Source organism: Lagenorhynchus albirostris, chromosome 21 (assembly GCF_949774975.1).
Source record: "Lagenorhynchus albirostris chromosome 21, mLagAlb1.1, whole genome shotgun sequence".
NCBI classification, from domain to species: domain Eukaryota; kingdom Metazoa; phylum Chordata; class Mammalia; order Artiodactyla; family Delphinidae; genus Lagenorhynchus; species Lagenorhynchus albirostris.
Window position 1 is genome coordinate 29,011,285 of NC_083115.1, and position 17,197 is coordinate 29,028,481.

The 17,197-nt window shown below is 45.7% G+C and overlaps 1 protein-coding gene and 1 long non-coding RNA gene across 2 annotated transcripts; one reads left to right on the forward strand and one right to left on the reverse strand.

The window, feature by feature from the left end:
• Positions 1 to 943: 943 nt before the first annotated feature.
• On the forward strand, positions 944 to 8,623 carry LOC132512758 (beta-defensin 33-like). Its single transcript, XM_060136632.1, has 4 exons — positions 944 to 1,072; positions 4,445 to 4,714; positions 6,061 to 6,179; positions 8,413 to 8,623. The coding sequence occupies exons 2-4, from the start codon at positions 4,626 to 4,628 to the stop codon at positions 8,541 to 8,543; spliced, it is 339 nt and encodes a 112-aa protein (XP_059992615.1). The 5' UTR covers positions 944 to 1,072; positions 4,445 to 4,625; the 3' UTR covers positions 8,544 to 8,623.
• A 2,825-nt stretch (positions 8,624 to 11,448) lies between these two features.
• LOC132512763 (uncharacterized) lies at positions 11,449 to 16,948 on the reverse strand. Its single transcript, XR_009538341.1, has 4 exons — positions 16,468 to 16,948; positions 14,705 to 14,744; positions 12,906 to 13,062; positions 11,449 to 11,922 (listed from the first exon to the last, which is right to left on the reverse strand). It is a non-coding gene; the product is annotated as an uncharacterized LOC132512763 (long non-coding RNA).
• Between the last annotated feature and the right edge of the window lie 249 nt (positions 16,949 to 17,197).

The window sequence follows — 17,197 nt, forward strand, 5'->3', positions numbered from 1 at the left end:
ACGGGGCTCTGTCCACTCCCGGCGGCCTCCATTGGCTTTGCTGAGCCTCAGAGGCGCTAAGCCACAGCGGGAGACCTCGAACAGACCTGAAGCTCCAGGGGCTCCTTCAGGACTGGGTCCCCCAGGGGGCATAAAGGACTTGCAGTTCCACTCCGAGCTTCACCACAAGATCCAAGTGGCAAGTTTGATCACGAGCTTTGGCATTTCTGAAAAGCAGACAGGCCACAGGCTCTCAAAGTCACTTAGTGACAGATGACAGATACTAAAGTCACTTAGTGACAGATGTCGCCCTGAGTAACCCAGTTGAGGGATCTCCACGGCTGTCCGTGCTTCGTGATATTAGACCGAGGAGATGCGTCCAGTGACAGCATCATCCTTCCAATCTTTCCCTGTTGAACGGAAACGGAGCGCGCATCTGCGCCACCACCTGTTCCATTGAGATGATGACACATTTTGGGGGATTTTCACATGAATGTTGCCTAGGTGGGGGTCTCTCTTCCCTCAGTGTCCCAAAGCTCTCCTTGGGCCTGGAAAAATGTGGCTATCTCTAGGGACGCTGGGTTTCAGCAAGCCCTGTTTCATGCCCACAGACTGAAATTGCCTTGGGATGGACTAGTTCCTGGTTTGGCCTGAAACAATCCCAGACTCTCAGGAAAAAACAAAGTGGGCAGATTCAAAGATCCCAGGGGAAAGCAAATGAGGGGCAAGAAGTCTGTTCCCCAGGGGAGACAGGCCCCGCCCCTCAGCCCACCCCCCACCCTTCAGCTGAACTCAGTGCAGGAAGAAGTTTCTGGTCCCAAGGGCAGCAGAAAAGGTCTTCCTGGGGTTTCCCATGGCCTGATTAGCATAAGGGTGACTGACTCTGCTTTGTGTTCTGAAGGCCCTTCCCATGAGACACAGGGCAGAGGCTCTGTAATTACCAAATCTGTAGCAATACTGAATTCTCCGGGTAACCTGGAACCTTGAAAAAGGGCAAAGCCCAGCCTCCTCTCCAGTGTCAGCTGCTGTAAAACTCCCCAGATGCCAGCATGAGGCTCCATTACCTCCTTCGTGTTCCTGTTGCCTGTGTCAGGTAAGCTGGGCCCCAGAAGCCGGAGGGATGAGCAGGTGGAAAGGACAGGATAGTCACTGTCTTCTGTCTCTCCCTCTCTCTGTCCCTCATCCCTGTCTCCACACGATCAGAGTAAATAAACTGTATGGATTGCTCACGAGAACCCAGCACTGTGTCCTTTGGTGTTGAAGGAGTCTGAGAACCTTCCTGCACAATTCCCGGCCGCTTCTGAGCCATTATGTGTGAGTCACCAGCTCCTAAGTCCATCTCCTCACTGTTTTTTATGTGGAGGAAACAGAGGAAGCCTCTGTTAGGCGACTCTTCTTTTTCAATAAAGGCAAAATATTTGATTTCGTCCAAGGACAGAAGTGCAGAATGTTGCTTTATAAATCTTTATAATTGGGACTTCCCTGGCAGTCCAGTGGTAAAGACTTCGCCTTCCAATGCTGGGGGTATGGGTTCAATCCCTGTTCAGGGAGCTAAGATCCCACATGACTCGGGGGCAAAAAGCCAACACATAAAACGGGAGCAACGTTGTAACAAATTCAATAAAGACTTTGAAAATGGTCCACATCAAAAAAAAAGAAAAAAGATTTCCATTAAAAAAAATAATAAATTAATTAATAAATAAATCTTTATATTTAAAGGGTAGAGTCTCTGGGTAACCAGAGAATCCCAGAGGGTAGTAAGGCTCAGCCTGGACTTGGAGAACTGCCATTTGGAGCACTCCGTGCTTTGCCTTCTCAGTGGGAAGGTCCTCCAGGACATGTCCCTGAAAGCGCTACCTTCGGTTCATGGGTTTTTGTGGGGTTTTTTTTTGCGGTACGCAGGGCTCCCACCGTTGTGGCCTCTCCTGTTGCGGAGCACAGGCTCCGGACACGCATTCGCTCTCGGCGAGATGGCTCCATGCAGCCTCAGAATCTTTCTCAACACAGCACTCCCGAAACATTCAGTCATCACGGCCAAACTAGACTAGACTTCCTGAACTGGAAGGGCTGTAATGTATCTTCCAGCTCTGACATTCTAGTAAATTGGTATCTCCCAAGCAGAGAGGAATTCTCAAACCATGAGGAAAAAGAAACCAACAGTGTTAACAATGACAAATAGAAACACCTTCATTTCAGATACTAAGTGTCTACAATGGGCCAGGCACTCAGATAGGCAGCAAGGATGGAAAAGAGATGGCTGTGGACCAGGAAAGGTCTAACCTTGAGCTGAGTACTATATTGCTCTGATGCCTAAGCCTGTGCTGTCTTATATACAGTAGACACTAGCCATGGGTGGTTATTTAACTTTTCATTTTAATTAATTAAAAGTAAATAGAATTTAAAATTCAGATCCTCAGTCACACCCGCCACATTTTGAGTGCTTGATAACCACATGTGGCCAATGGCTGCCATATTGGTCATCACAGATGTAGAACATGTCCATCATCACAGAAAGTCCTACGGGACAGCATTGCCCATGGGTCTCAGCAGTTCTCTCCCAATGAGACAAAATAGTGAGGCAGAGTTACACAAGGTAAAGAAAATGGAAACTAAGTGCTGTTTTAGTGCCTGCATAGTTGCCTTCAATGTTTATGCTTAAGCAGCATTTTATAAATTATCTTACTTTCGCCAATTGGAGAGGAGCTTCCTAGAATAAACGTGGTTTTTTTTTTGTTTTGTTTTTTTTTTGCGGTACGCGGGCCTCTCACTGCTGTGGCCTCTCCCGTTGCGGAGCACAGGCTCCGGACGCGCAGGCTCGGCGGCCATGGCTCACGGGCCCAGCCGCTTCGCGGCATGTGGGATCTTCCCGGACCGGGGCACGAACCCGTATCCCCTGCATCGGCAGGCGGACTCTCAACCACTGCGCCACCAGGGAAGCCCCAGAATAAATGTTTTGATTCTCAGTGCTAAATCACTCTGATGTTTCCTCATGGCTTTTTGGTGTTGTTTTGGTTACGATATTTATTTCTTAAACTCGTCAGCCTTATGTTACTACTTAAAAATTATATGCTGAGAGCATAAAGGGTATAGCACCAAAGATCCCAGATTGGTTCAGTGAGGCCAGACTTTTAATGGGCAATAGCCAGTATTGTTGAATATTGTACACATTTTTATATTTATTTCTTAACACAAAAGCCCAGGGTGTACCTGCCAACTTCCCGTCCCTCAGAGGGTCCCTGGGCTCAGTGTCATGTGAAAGGCTCTCCTTTCAAGACTGCACTTTGGGATTTATTGGGTGGAGATCAAACCTCAGGTTGAGGGGCAGAGCATGCCGTCTGTGCCCTGTGGTTTCACGGGTTCCACAAAGATTCCTGCCCCAAAATGCAGGAAGGAGTAAAATCATTCCATTGGAATTTTATTCCTATCACCCAAGTCTTCATTGTCTGTAGGGTTACCTTAAGTTTTCTTAATCTCTTCCTTAGCCACACACACAAAATTTATGTGATAGCTTGAAAGAGATCCTATAAATCATATTTTCAAACATTAATGTTCTTAAAACCCTTCGACAGTTTTCCTTTGCCCAGGAATTCAACCAAAACTTTATCTGTTTCCCAACATTCAAGCTTTTCCTTGACTTTCCAGGTCCTTATTCTACTTCCTCTAATTTGAACGTTTCATTTTTGTTCCCAGTTCTGAGTTCTTGTTCATTTTCCTCCTTTACCATGGCTGTAGTTGTAACTCAGTCTCATGTCTCCTGTATCTGACATCCCTTTTATTCTTAACCTTTATTCTTTAGCTTAATTTATTATCATACAACCTTTATCTGGTTTTAAGTGTGATTTGGTTGTACTGTTTATTAGACTTTTATCATATTCTTTAGTGGAATTTCAATTTTTTCTTAACTTTTAAGTGTTACCCTAAAATGTCTGTCAGTGTTTTATTGCCATAACATTTCTAAGTGTCTTATTATGACTCTTGCAAGGGAGGAACACTCTTTTGATTTCAGTAGCAAGAAGAGGGTGGCTTTTCCATGTGAATCATGAATTAATGGGCTCACGCTCTGGTCCAAGGCAAACCTTTCCACCTGGGTCCTGCATCTCGTTTCCCTTGCTTACTCGTGGGCGAGACCCAAACCAGCTCTACCCCTTGTCCCCTTCTACTGAATCTATAAAAACTGAAAGCAACCAAACAGCGGGCTTCCCTGGTGGTGCAGTGGTTGAGAGTCCGCCTGCCGATGCAGGGGACGCGGGTTCGTGCCCCGGTCCGGGAAGATCCCACATGCCGCGGAGCGGCTGGGCCCGTGAGCCATAGCCGCTGAGCCTGCGCGTCCGGAGCCTGTGCTTCCCCAGCGAGAGAGGCCGCAGCGGTGAGATGCCCGCGTACCGCAAAAAAAAAAAAAAAAGCCAACCAAACACCTCTTCCTTGACACTACGGCATTCAGCAGCTCGATCTTGCTTGTGCTTAGCTTTTCAGCAAAACCCTTGGGAGGCGTGTCTGCAGACCCCACTTCCTCTCCGACCCTCTCAGGGGGTTTCAGAACACTCCACCACTCCACCAAGATGACTCCAGTCAACAGGGGATCATAATACATCCTTTATGACCTCACTCAGCCCTTCCTCTGCCCACTGTTGATCTGACCCCGAATTATGTGGCAACGGACAGGTGCTCGCAGGTGTCCCTGCCTGAATGGGCAGGCAGCAGACAGCCTGAGGAGGGTGAAGAAGCCAATTGCAAGGTAGGTTTTCAGGAGAGAAACATCCGTGGTTGAAGAAGGGGTGGGAATACATGCATATTTAGGGAGTCAATAAAAAGGATAGCTTTCGGTATAAAAGTATAGGAGATGGAAATGTGGACACAAGCTTTTAGTCTATACTTTCTTTTCTATTATTTATTATTAATTATTAATAATGGTGCTGGGGCCAAGGAAGTAAGACCCTCACAGCTAGTCTGTAGAATTAAGTCTGACTTACGTAAGCAGATTACTACAAACACTTATTCTATTTTTCAGTCAACATCACTAAATTAAAATAGATCTCCACTTAGTGAGAGATTCAAATGCTGATCAAAAGATAACAAGCGAAAACCTTTTATTGCCAAGTTGCTTCTGGACAGAGAGAAAATGTCAGAACATATTCAGTTCATTTAAGATAGAAGAGAGGGAGATGAGAGAAGACCAGATACTATGACATTTTATGACATACTTTGACATATTATATCGGGAATGGGTGAGTGGGTGGGTGTCTGTGCTCAGAAACACTTTTGGATAAAGTAAGTTAATGGGCTCTCACCAGACCCTCAAAACCCAAAGATTATGTCTGAGCCTTTCTTTCTTTTCTCCCTCCCTTATTTCCTCCCTCCATCCATTTATTCATTCACCCATAAATTGATTCTTCCATACTAGGACCTATTCATAGAAACAAATATTTGACTACCTGTTCTCTGTCAGGCACTGTTCAAGGTGCTGAGAATGTGAGATAATAAAACAGGACTTGTTACTTTAGAAATTTACATACAGTGAGAAAGAGAGCTATAAACACTATAAAGCAAAACTGAGATGACGAGAAGGAAGAGATGGAGAGAAATGTCAATGGTTTACCTTGTATACTTCTGTGTTTTAACTCAAGAATACATTGACGTAATGCCTCCAGCCCTTAAAGCCTCACCTGGTGGTGGTCTGTACAAGACCTTGGCATGGTAAGCTTGCTTATGATGGATCAATTCTCCCCTTAAAATGGTAGCAAAACATTTTTGAGAGTAAAAATGGAGAGATCATTTCAACTTCCAAAATTCCTTTCCTTTTTAAATTCTAAAACGTGTGAGGGGGTGGTGTTTATTCTGAAAGGAGAAACGGACAGGAGCAGAGACATGCAGTAAAGGTGAATGCATGAATGATTTGCTAAAACAGTTCAGTTTTTATTGATTTTTCTCAAAAAACCCCACCAAACTTCAGAGCCATAAGCAGAAGTGAGAATCAATGCAGAAACACTGACGTCCTCAAGTTACGCTCAGGCCCTAACCGAACGTCTTTAGTAGGAATATAAGCCTTTTCTCTCTAGCTGAATTTTTCAAATTCTTTCCCAGATCACCTGCCCCCACTGACACTGCCAGTTCCACCTGGAATCCTGAAAATTCCTTTCCCATCATGAGGCTACTATACCTTCTTTTTCTCTTACTTGTATGTCTTATCCAGACAACATCAGGTAAGCTGTGGATCCAACTGGTGGGATGATATATGGTGGATGACCTCGGAGCCTGGAGTAGGGAAGGTCAAGTTGATTCGTCATCCAGGAATGCGCTGATCTATGTAGCCACTGGACAATATCATATCTGAAAGAAGCATAGCATAGACAACATGCTCCACTTTACAGATAAGGAAAGAGAAGCTTAAAGAAATGCAAGATATTCTCCTGTGATTGCCCTTAATTAGTTGGTAGCAAACCTATAAGTAGTCATGGTGATAGACAACAGTCTCAGGGGACTTTACAGCTTACAAATCATTTCCACGTGAATAACTAATAGCAAATACTATTGACCACTTCCTCTTTATCAACACAAAACTTTTCATGTGTTGTCCCAAATGTATTCCTCATAACAATATTTATGGGGTAGGTATTTGTAGCCCCATTCTACCGATGAGATTAAGAAATGAAGTAACTTGTTCAAAGTCGTGCAGGTTGTATGTAAGGAAGACTTTGACTCAAGCCCAAGTGGGTTTGATTCCAAAGCCCATGTTTTTATTAAATATTCAACAATCCCAGAAAACAGATTTACTTACTGGATTATATATAAACAACAACTGTTTTTAGCTTGAGTATGATCCATGCAGCACGTGGGTCATACTTAGACTAAAAGATTAATTGTTGTTCATCTGAAATTCAAATTAAACTGAGTGTCCTGCGTTTTACCTGGCGAACCTACGCATATGTCAGCACGTGCCAGGCTATGCTGTGGTGACAGCAGCCTCCAAATCTTAGCATCTTGAAAGAGCAGAAGTTTAATTCTCGCTCAAATGATACCAACCCATGACGGCCACGGGGTGCTCTACTCACCGTAGCCACTCCGACCCTCCTGACGGAGCAGCTCCCATCATCAAGGCTGCTGGTCTCTGTGTCAAAGGAAAGAGCTCTGAGGACTCTCATGATGGCAATTAAGGGCTCCAGCCCTGTAGGGAAACATCAGTTCTGTTCAAAATTCATTAACCAAGCAAGTCCTAGACCCGCTTAATCACATAAAAGGTGAATCCCACTTTATGCCAAGAAAAGAGAGACTCAGACCTATTTGGTGAATAGCGTAATGAAGTTAAACAACAGACAGATAGAGATGCGGATGTGTGTGTGCATATGGATATAAATATAGATATAGATGAAGATGGAGATGTCGGTATTGACATACGTGATATATTCATATTTATATAATATGAATAATAAGGTTAAATATATGGATATAACATATTCATTCATTCATATTTACAATATGAATATAAATCTATATGAATTACATTTATAATAGCATTTATATCATTATTTTTACCTTGCCTTCTTATGAAAAATTAGGAGAATCTGCAGCTCCTGAAAGAAAACTCTCGTTATTTGTGGCGAAGCAGGACTCAGAGGCCAGGTCTCCCAGTTCCTGGTTGCGTACGCTTTTCCCATCACAACATAGTTCCCCTAAAAGCTATAACCTCGGATGGAAACTCTTCTTATTCATTGTTTCCTCATGACTCTCTGTCGTTTGCTCTCTTGACTTAAGACATTATTTAGGTTCTCTCTCCTCTCGCCCTGCTTTCTGCTCACTACATGCCACGGCGGCGACATTTACAATATCCGTGCAGCCCTCATTGCAGCGACATAGGAGGCACAGTATTTAGGAGTGAGAATTCTCACCACAACACTTATTGTCTAATTTGTGCTGTGTGCTTGTAAGATTTTGCCCTTTTGGGAAAGAGGAAGGCCCTTGAGGAAACTTTTATGAAGGACATGTGAAATGAAGTATGTCCCTAATTTGTGGCACAATTAAGTTACTTGCTTTCTCTGACCTAACGTTTCTTCATCTAAAGAGGAAAGACACTATACCACAGAGGTCAATACGTTTTTTCTGTAAAGGGCAGGGCAGGTAATACATATCTTAGGCTCGGTGGACTATGAGGTCTCTGTCATGAGGATTCATCTCTGTTGCAGAGTGAAAGTGACCACAGACACATAAGACCTCAGAACGGTCTTATGGCCCCTTCTGAGATTTTTTCCACAATTAAAGAAAAAGTAAAAAAACACTCTAAGCTTGTAAGTCACACCAAAACAAGGAGAGGGCCAGTTGTGTCCCTGTGGACTGCAGTTTGGAGTTCCTTGCTATATAAGATGAATTTTGGTAGCTTTGGTTAAACATGCCTTTATTTCTTTGTTTTGTTTTGTTTTTTCACCTCCACTTCCTTTTCAGGGAACGAAAAAAAGATGAAAAACTCTGAATGTGGAAAAATGGGTGGTGTCTGCAAACATCAGACAACCCACGGGTGCATCATCCTGCCTGCAGGATGCAAAAGTCGGAAGAAACACTGCTGCAGGGCCTAGTTTCAGCACCCAAGCATCCCCAGAGCAGCACGGGACACTCACCGCCACTGATTTCTGCTTAATAAAAGCATCACCACTCACATGGACCCCACGTGGGTGTTTCTGTGGGCACGGGAGGTCCTGAATCGGATGGGAGAGATTTAAGTTCTAAGTCTGGTCACACCACTCATTAGCTGATTAACATTAGACAGGCCTTTCCTTTTCTAGGTCTCAGTCTCTGCACCTGTAACTACTGAAATGGATGTTCTCCAAGCCACCTATAACCTGTTAATATATGTCTATAAATGTATGGATTGGGGATAGGAGCTTTGAGTGTGTGTGTGTGTGTGTGTGTGTGTGTGTGTGTATTATAGTATGAAAAGTCACGGAGGCTTTGTTCTCACTTTGTTCTCATTTTCATACCCTTAATGACTCTTGGGTATCAAGCAATGGCTCCCAATTGATTATCGAAGAGCCAGGACATAAGTTGATCTGAAGGGCTTGAAGGTGCAGAAAGATTTAAGCTGGTACTTAGGCAACAACCCGTAGAACTGGAACTCAGACAACAGAGACCAACCCACTGTTTTTTCAGAAAACCAAGATTTAGTGAGGGAACGGCTATTTTCTTCTCTCCAAAGGTGCCTTTCCAAATAGCGAGATTCCTTTAGAACCATTTTCTTAGAACACAAGGGATTGTCTTCGGAACAGATAAGACTTGAGTTGTATAGCAGAAGCCTGCTGATTAGGCTGGGAAATTCAATCTTCAGCAATAATTTAGTATCTCCTGTTCTGAAACAGTCAGGATACAATTTCTTGGTCATCTTTTTTCTTATCAACCTTTTTTTTTTTTGGAAACAAATCCAACTCTTATACACTGCCGCTGGGGATGCAAAATGCTAAGGCTCCTTTGGAAAATCGTTCGGCTGTCTCTTGTAAAGTTAAGCGTGTGCTCACCATAGGACTTGAGAGAAGAAAAATGTATGTTCCTGTCAAAAACCTGTATGCGCATGTGTATAGCAGCTTAATTTATAATTGCCCCAAATGGTAAACACAGAGGTCCTTCAACGAGTGAGTTAATTTTGATACATCAGACCATAGAATATTATGTAGCCATAAAGAAATGATTGACTCATGAATATCATAGAGGGATGTTAAAGGCCTTCTGCTGAGCTAAAGAAGCCAGATGGAAAGGCTACAGATTGTTTGATTCCTTTTACATGACCCCCTTGAAGAGCAAATCTGTAGAGTTAGAAGCCAGACCAGTGGCTGCTCAGGGTTAGGGGGTCCCAGGAGGGGTGGTCTGTGAAGAGTAACCTGTAGAGAAGTATGGTAGTGCGTACACAGCTCTCTGCATTTGCAAATACCTTAGAACTCTACACCACAAAATTTGAATTTGACTATATGTAAATCAAAAAAAAAAAAAAAGAATCAACTCGATGTGGACAGAAAAACAGAATGCAGACCGTGACAAACATACTTATAACCCTGGTCTAATCGTGAGAAAAATATCAAACACAAACTGAGGGGTATTCTACAAAGTATCCCAATGGTACTCCTCAAAACTGTCAAAGTCATCCAAAAGACTGTCTGAGAAATTGTCACAGCCCAGAAACTATGGAAAGATGGTAACTAAATGTGGTATCCTGGATAGGATCTTGGAACAGAAATAGAGATTCAAGTTACACATGATTATTGAAATAGGCAATTCGGGTCGGAGCTGTAATCAGAATGGTTTTTACCCCAGAGATCTCTGGCAATTTTGAATTGCTCACCGTGATGCCAGATGGGAAACAGAAGGGCCATTTACCGGAATGGCTGCAGTTGAAGCTGCCACAGGTCACATCTCAACCTGCCTGCTCCTTCGGTACCTCCAGCTTCTGCTTCTCAGCTCTATTACTCTCAGTCTCTGCTGGACGCCTGGCCTGTGAGGTTTCATTTATCACCCGGAAGAATCCTCATGTCTCAGAAATCATCATCTCCATTCTCCTTCTTCTTTATTTAGTTAGTTAGTTAGTTATTGCGGCATGCGGGCTTCTCTCTAGTTGTGGCTCTGGAGTGCATGGGCTCAGTAGTTATGGCGCGCAGGCTTATTAAGTTGCCCTGTGGCGTGCGGGATCTTAGTTCCCCGACCAGGGATTGAACCCGACTCCCCTGGATTGGAAGGCAGATTCTTAACCACTGGACCACCAGGGAAGTCCCCATTATATCCAGTCTTGATCCCTCCTTAAACTCGAGGCTAGGGACTCAACTCCTGGAAACTCCATCCCCCAGCGAGTCAGACTTAACAGAAATCGTCTTTCTCACTTCCCGCCCTCAATGACCAAACCCTCATGCTTCTACTCCCCAGGTACCTTTTAAATAACCAACCTTCAATTCCGGTCTCTGTGGAAACGTCTTAATTCACACCCTTTAACCTCAAACATTTACACGTCAGTCACTGCATCATACCCTAACTGGCCTCTGGGTTTCCATCTCTCCAGCTTCCAATCCCTCCTCACCTCCGTGTAAAATTCTTCAATGTTTCCCTGTAGCTTAAAGGGATGAAGCAAAATTTCTCTAGTGTCTCAAGTCCTCCGACCTTTGGCCATACTTCCTCTAGTTTCATCTCTTACCACATCCCGATTCTCAAACTAACCCCTAACATAATGGCAGTCATGTTTCTGGCATATTTTCTTCTCCTCACATTGGAACACACTTAGGCCACTTTCCCTCAACTTGCTCTGCCTAATTCTTACTCATTTTTTAAGGACTCAACTCATATATGGCCTTCACTGGGAAGACATCCTTGATTCACCCAACTTGGATAAGAGAAGAAGTATTGAATCCATATCCTTAGCTACCAGTACAGTTCCTAGCACACAGTAGGTGTTCACAAAATAAATGAGTGAGTGAATAAAGAAAACGATATGAGGTATCAGCTTTCCAATTTAATTCAGGGCTGATCCCTTAAACGTGAATTCTTCAGTTCACTTCATTCTTACAACAGAAGCTCCTACCAGGGCACATCCCTGGCATAGGAAGAATACGATTTCTTTTCCTCTTCAGGCATACACTTGTACGTAAGTCACATAAATTAAGCATTTTACTGTGTCCACAACCCGTAGAAAGGACAAAAATATCTGTTTTTGGAAGAAAGTCTTGAGATCGCTATACAGGGGAAGGAATAATACAGTCCAACCAGGAACCTCCAAAATGTACTGGTCAGGAAAGTATTCTGTCTCACGCACCTCCTTTTCCTCATGTCGTCCCTCCTACTTGCTTGTTGACAGGACAAGGCCAGTCTTCAAGAGCTTGTCATGCACCGAAATTTTATGCTGTAATTTGGAAGCTGGGATCAGAGACTTTAAACACTTCTCTTGGGTTGACACATACAGCCTCACGACAGTGAGAGGCCCGCGTACTGCAAACAAAAAAACAAAAAAAAAACAAGTTCTCTTCTCAAGGCAGGCCCTGTCTCGAGGCAGGGGCTTCAGTGCCCCTGTTGGAGGATGAAAGGAATGAAATTTGCCCACCAAACTGAAAAGGCATCTTGAGACCAAAACACGAGGCAGGCCGCTCGGTATAATCAGTGGGTCAGTTTGTTGCGGAGGGTACCTTACTTACTCACAGGGTGAGATCCTGGAGTTTTCACAGCTCACTCTGCCCTCCAAGGGGCCACGGGACCAATTTATAGCTAACCTGGAATATGCGGGTCGGTGGTTGGAAATAGGATGTGCTTTCCCAAGTTAAGATTTGTGAAAGGGTAGCTAGTCTCATGGGAATACGTCAGGGAAGGTTTTCACCATTGTTTGGGGACTCCCACAGCATAGAGGCTACCTGGTCCTAATGATTATTAACGATATCTATTAACTACAAGGCCCTTGACGACAGAGAAGTGATTCACTGCACAGTCCGGTCCTGGGTAGGATCGGCAGAAGGACAGGAGGAGCTGTTCGGGCCCAAGATGGCGTGAGTGATGCTAACGGCCATGCAGCTGCCCACGCCTTAGTTTTCCTTAACCTGTTGTTTCTTGCCTCTGTCACAGGGCTTTGGCTGCGCCGACCCTAACATAGACTCCCAGGAGCTGGGGTGAGAGTTCCATTTTTTTCTCACCCAGAAAATCTTGGGCCCCTTATAAAAAATGATCCCCCTTATTCTGGGTTTTGTTTTGTTTTGTTTTTTAACTGGAGTATAATTGCTTTACCCTATTGTGTTAGTCTCTGCTGTACAGTGAAGTGAATCAGTTATATGTACACATATATCGCCTCCCTCTTGAACCTCCCTCCCCACACCCATCCCACCCATCCGGGTCACCACAGAGCGCCGAGCTGAGCTCCCTGCGCTATACAGCAGGTTCCCATTCGCTATAGCTATTTTGCATATGATGGTGTATTTATATCAGACCTAATCTCCATTTTCTGTGAAGTCAAGTGTCTTCAGAGTGACCGGCTCAAGGATTTTTGTGCTTCCCCTCTTATCCCAAGATGATGACTGATGACTCATCCCACATTTATGTAATCCAGCCAAGAGGAACGTGTTGAAGGTGATTACGACAGCCTTGCTACAAGCAAAAGAAAATCAGCCTTACCTTATGCAGGTACTAATATTATCCCTAAAGGCATGCATGAGGAAAAATAAGACTAGAGGTATTCAGCATGGTGATAAAGTTTGTATGTGGTAAGATAAAAATTGGAATCAGGAATCTGATTCCAGATCCTGAATTCTTTGCCACTGCAGGATGTTCATTTTTTTAAAAAAAATAATTTAATAAACTTTATTCTGGTCAGGGGAAGAGGGAGGGGAAAAAAGCCGCCTATTCCACTCCTCTCAGTAAATTAAATAACATGGCCGGTTCCCATGCCCTAAGCAAACTTTGGGCACTTGAGCCAGTCCTGCTGTTCCCTTACGGCCCAGTCTGCTTCCCCTTCGCAGAAGGGAGTGTTTCCTACCGCCGCCGGGTTATGTCACGCTCACGGGCCACATCTCCTCCATGGTGAGGGTCCGGAGAGGATGCAGGCTGCAGCAGCAGTGACCAGGGAAGGAGGAAGGGGATCCTCTCCCTCGAAGCTTGGGGCAGGGAGGCTAGGCCTGGAAGACAGCTGTGGCTCACCCTTCCTCAGCTGTCCCCAGATGTGGGTGCTGGAAGAATAGGACGGGAAGGCTTCCTCCTCTGGGAGAGTCAAGAGCCCAAAGGACCCCAGGAGCTAATGAAGCCCCCGAGGCCCCGAGTCAAAGGCAACAGGCCGCGGGGGCTGGAGACGGTGTCCCCGGGTGGGGAGGGAAACCTCAGCAGCCTTGGCCCACCCAGGACCTCCAACCCGACCCACAGGCGCCCCTGGGAAGCCAGCAGCTACCTGCCTTCTCTCAGCCTCCCTGGGCCTCTGTTGAACATATGGTGCCGCCCAACTGCTCTTTTGGGGCTAGTAAGGAGTGTCCTGGTGCCTCTCCCGACCCCCGGAATGTTGAGAACCAAGGACCCCGGGCTCCACGGTGCTCAGGAAATGGAAGCTCTTTGATCAGTCCCAGCATCAGAGGCTGGTCCCCCGGATGGATCACTGCAGGATGTTCTACTGGTCTCTTTCCATAAGGACTGGCTATTAGAATCAAGTGAAAGTTACTATAGCATCTTAAAAGAATGATAAGTTGGTTCATAACTTTCCACAGACTAGTGATAATTTAGAAATTAGGATGTAAAAATAAAGATTTTTACATTAACTAGCTGATTTTAAAATTCACTGTAAAGGGAAAACGTGCAAGAATAAACAAGGTTATTTTCATAAAGAGCAACATGGTGACTTTCACTACCAGTTATAATTTATGATGATGCTGCGGCTTGAAATATGTGGCATTGACCGAAGAACAAAAACAATCCCTGAGACAAAACAGAGAAGCCACCAACAGACCACGCAGACGCTGACAGCTAGTTATTGATAAAAGCAGCCTTTACACGAGTGGGGAGGCAGGGAGGTGGACTATTTCTTTAATAAATCATGCAGAGTTGATTGATTATCCATTTGGAGAAAAACTAATTTATATTCTAAAGGAAGCATGAAATGGATTATAATGGGTTTTTTTCTACATAATTTTTAGGTTCTTGATGTTTTGCAAAAGGCCAGTATCATTACTTGTGTAATGGAAAAATTAAAAGACCATTCCACTCATGGACAGATAAACTATTTTGACAGGGCACACTGCGGACTTACGTTGCAGACACCAGGAATATTCAAAGTCCTACGACGATCCCTGTAGGCAGAACATACAGGAAATCAGTGCCAAGAAAGAACAAGTGGAGAAACTACATTAGAAACTGTATCTGGATATCTTTACAGACGCCCATTGTTCAGCTGTAAACCTGCTCTGAATTTTCTTTAATTATTCATTGATTGGGACCCAACTATAGCGTTGGTCTTCCTTGTTACATCACCACAATGCCGAGCACACGCTTTTCTTTCCCATGTGATTGTTTAGGTTTTGGAAGAACGTTAGTGTATCTTGTCGTTCTTCCTTTTGTCCTCCAAGTTCCTGGGCACTTGGCACTACTTCCTGCTCCCCCCTCGTTTCCTAGATGTGCTTTGTAAACTGCAGAAAGCCCGTCGTGTCAAGGCTTGTTCCCTCACCAGAGGGAGGGACAGTGACACCTGTAGTGGAGAGGCGACCTACTCAGCAAAGTACAGCAGACGCCATGCCCTAGACAAGAAAGGTGAACAAGCAAGACACAAAGTTATCACCCCTCCCTGAGGACTCCATCCTTGGGCAGAAGGCTTCTGACCTGCCATTGCAAATCCCGGCTTCCAGCAGGCTTCTTCGCGCATCTCCACGAGGACTGATGCTTCTGGGTAGTCTCTGTATCCACGTGCTTCCAGCCTGCACGTCCCCAATGCCACAACGCCCCTTAGCACGTGCCCCTTCCCACCCTGCACTCTACTCAGTACAGCCGGGGGTGGGAGTGTCCCAGGACCAAGACCCGACCCCTCCCCTCCTCCCCTTACGCCACCGTAGTGATTCTCTCATATCCAGCCTCCCTGAGATTGTTAAGGAAACCATAACTCCCCTCTCCTGTCCAACAGACTCCTGTCCGACAGCCAAAAGAAAACTCTCAGATTATGTTCCTTCCTTTGTTGTCCTCTTGGGTGAGTTATTTATTAACCATGCCAAGCTTTGTTTTCTACATCGGTGAAATGGGATTGGTAAACCGAAATGGTTGAAGGATTACATATGTTATGTGAATGAGAACGCTTGGCAAAATTTAAAGCATAATGTAAATTTAATTCTTATAATTGTCTCCCTCCCACTGCCTACCCTTCCATGGGAAACCGCGGTCCCTTTAGTCGATCCTAATGATAAAATAGTCGATTGAGCCGCCTTGAGAATCGTTCGCTCTTATTTGGACCCAAGGAGCCTTGCTTCGGCTCTCTTGCCGGGATTCCTTTTCCCCCCATGTCTCTTCACGCTCTTGTTCCGACGTAAGATGGGAACGACTGGGCCTTAACCGCGGGGTCAGTGACCACGCCCACTGTGCCTCACTGATCACCCCACCTCCTCGCCATACAAAACCCCGCCAGCTCTCACAGGCTCATCAGACAGAACCCTCGCCCAGCGAGACTCAAGGTCACCACCGTGGCATGCGTGGCAAGAGGTCTCCAGTCTAGGCCGGAATAAAGGGACTTTGGCTCCACACTGGGTTGTACCAACCAAGTGATTCAACTGATTTGGTTCTCAAATCCCCCAGGTCATTGGAAGGAAAGGGGAGTGGGCAGAAGTTTACCATCAAACAAGACTCTTAACGTCATGAAGACACAACAACCGGTTTATTCTCTAATTTTTCAATAGCTGATTTTGGGCGTGGAGGTGACCTATGAGTAGCTCCCTAATGCTTTACTTTCTGACGATGGTTGACTTAGGGAAGGAAAAAACAAAATAATGATAAGACAAGGCATCGTCGTGGTTGGTATTTACCGGGCAGTACCTGGAAGATGACCAAGAAGGTGGCAAGGAGGGCGTGGAGAAGCCTCACTGTTCCGGAGCTGAGGTCCCGGAAGGCCGGGAAGAATCAGGAGGTCGAAGCCAGAAGCCCGAGGAACTCGTGGCATCCCGGGATTCGTGCAGAGACGTACTCCTCAACCCCCGGAGCCCCGCGCTCCCCTCGGCAGGAGCCGCCACTGCACTGCGTTTTCTTGCTCCCTGAGTCCCAGCTGTCGCTCGCCTTGTGTTCCTCTCAAATCCGGGGCTGAGGCGCTCCTGTGACCACATCTACGGAGACGGTGTCCAGGTGAGGCAGGGGCCGGAGCCTCCAAGGCGAGCGGCAGGGCCGGGAGTCACGCTGCTGCCAACGGAGAATGAGGACGGCCGCTCACGGGGGAGGAAGTTCATTAGAAAAGACCTTGTGGCAGGTTGATCGGATCTTCCAGGGCTCCTTGCAAGGAAGATCCAGAATAGCGGTGGGGGGCTTCCCTGGTGGCGCAGTGGTTGAGAGTCCGCCTGCCGATGCAGGGGACATGGGTTCGTGCCCCGGTCCGGGAAGATCCCACATGCCGCGGAGCGGCTGGGCCCGTGAGCCATGGCCGCTGAGCCTATGCATCCGGAGCCTGTGCTCCGCAACGGGAGAGGCCACAACAGTGAGAGGCCCGCGTACCGCAAAAAATAAAACAAAACAAAATAATGTCATGGGGTAATCCTGTGGGGGATGACTTTTATTT